The sequence below is a fragment of the Alligator sinensis genome, unplaced genomic scaffold, assembly GCF_000455745.1.
Source record: "Alligator sinensis unplaced genomic scaffold, ASM45574v1 scaffold118_1, whole genome shotgun sequence".
In the NCBI taxonomy this organism is placed as follows: Eukaryota; Metazoa; Chordata; order Crocodylia; family Alligatoridae; genus Alligator; species Alligator sinensis.
This window is the reverse complement of record NW_005841850.1, coordinates 2,656,985-2,658,433: the sequence shown is the minus strand read 5'-3', so window position 1 is coordinate 2,658,433 and position 1,449 is coordinate 2,656,985. Positions and strand designations below refer to the sequence as shown.

At 51.8% G+C, this 1,449-nt stretch overlaps 2 protein-coding genes across 2 annotated transcripts in view; one reads left to right on the top strand and one right to left on the bottom strand.

Annotated features, from left to right (window-relative positions):
• TADA2A (transcriptional adaptor 2A) overlaps positions 1-1,313 on the bottom strand; it is a 27,795-nt gene extending 26,482 nt beyond the window's left edge. The window contains exon 1 of the mRNA XM_006016074.3: positions 798-1,313. Within this exon, the coding sequence (XP_006016136.1) occupies positions 798-822 (25 nt within the window). The 5' untranslated portion in view covers positions 823-1,313. The remainder of the gene's footprint in view (positions 1-797) is intronic.
• The window catches only part of SYNRG (synergin gamma), a 123,443-nt gene that overhangs the window by 108,330 nt on the left and 13,664 nt on the right, over positions 1-1,449 (top strand). The window lies entirely within an intron of this gene.

Genomic DNA, 1,449 nt, shown 5'->3' with positions numbered 1-1,449 from the left:
AGAGTTCACATGTTTGTAGTTAATGCCACTTACATGAATACTGGATAAGTGCATAATTGTCTTCACTGCCTAATATGAAGCAGGTCTTAATTTTTTTTTGCTTCCACTAGAACAAACACTGGTACACACATATTTTTTTAGTTCTCGGATGTGCCAAAGACCCGCCGCTTCAGAACAGGCTCGATTAATCGAGTCTGCTCCGCGTGGGAGCGGACGTGCAATGCGCTGTGCCACATGCAGTTGTATAAGCAGCAAAATGCGTCAGCGCAGAGAAAATGGCAGCGGTGCGCTTTTGAACTAAAGCACTTCAGAGGTGTTTTAATTCAAAACCACACCACTGCCATTTTCTTCCCACTGATGTGCATTTTGCCACTTATACATCTGCAAGCGCTGCAGCACTGGGCGCTTTCTGCAGCAACTTACATGCGTACAAATGCCCTGTCTGCGTATCATTGAAATGAATGAGCCACTCAAGCACGTTTTAGCTGCAAGATCTACTTTTGTAACGTAACCATACTCCAGCTGACAGCGTACCAGTCAGTGGAAGAAAACCGTGAAGCAGCAGCTGTCAAAGGGCTGCTATCGAAAGTCTGGAAAATGATGGGACCTGGTCAGTTTCGGAGCTAGTCGGTTTCGCAGGGTGTGAAACCGACTCGGTCCAGCCCTTTGTCAGTCCCTGGACTCGGTGCTGAAATGCAGCACGCGACCTCCTCCTCCTCAACGAGCTCCAACTTCCCCTAAACAGCGGCGTGAGTGATGCTCCTTGTCCACGCTGAACCTGCAGGCACGGTACTTACTGCTGAACGACGCCAGGCGCTCCATGGTCCTCACGCCGTTGAGCTCGGCCCGGCCAGGTGGCCTCTACCCAAAATAAATTAGGCTGCTATGGAGCCCCTAGCGTAGATGAGTTTCCCCTCAGATGGCCAGGACCGCTCTGGCAACAGCGCCGCCAGCGGTCACCGCAACAGGAACCCCGGCTGAAAGTCTATTTTCTGAAACCAAACGCAGAAAGCCAGGAGTCATAATACTAAAGATCGAGGGGGCATTGGGCGCGGAGAAGACGGATGGGGCCCAGTAACGGTTGCAATCGCCAACGCGGGTCGCAGCGTCGAAAACCTCGATATAACGCGCCCGTAATTTTTTCCCCGCCAAACTGCAAATCCCCTCCTTCAGGGCGTTAGATCGGGTCTGCGTCTTCCCGCGGTTTATTTGCAGTCGGTGCAAACAAAAACGTCAACCGGCGTTTCTTCCCTGCGCACGGTCCTTGTAGGTGCAGGAGCGGGCGGGCTTTGATGAGGCGGCCCAGCCAATTATTCCTGTCCAAAAAAGACAAATCATTTCAATTTAGGCTCTCAGCGCTTTACATATATCTAGTCAATAAACCCATTTCACAGACGGGGCAACTGAGACAACAGGGGAGGAAGCCACTTGCCCCAAGCCGGCCCACCC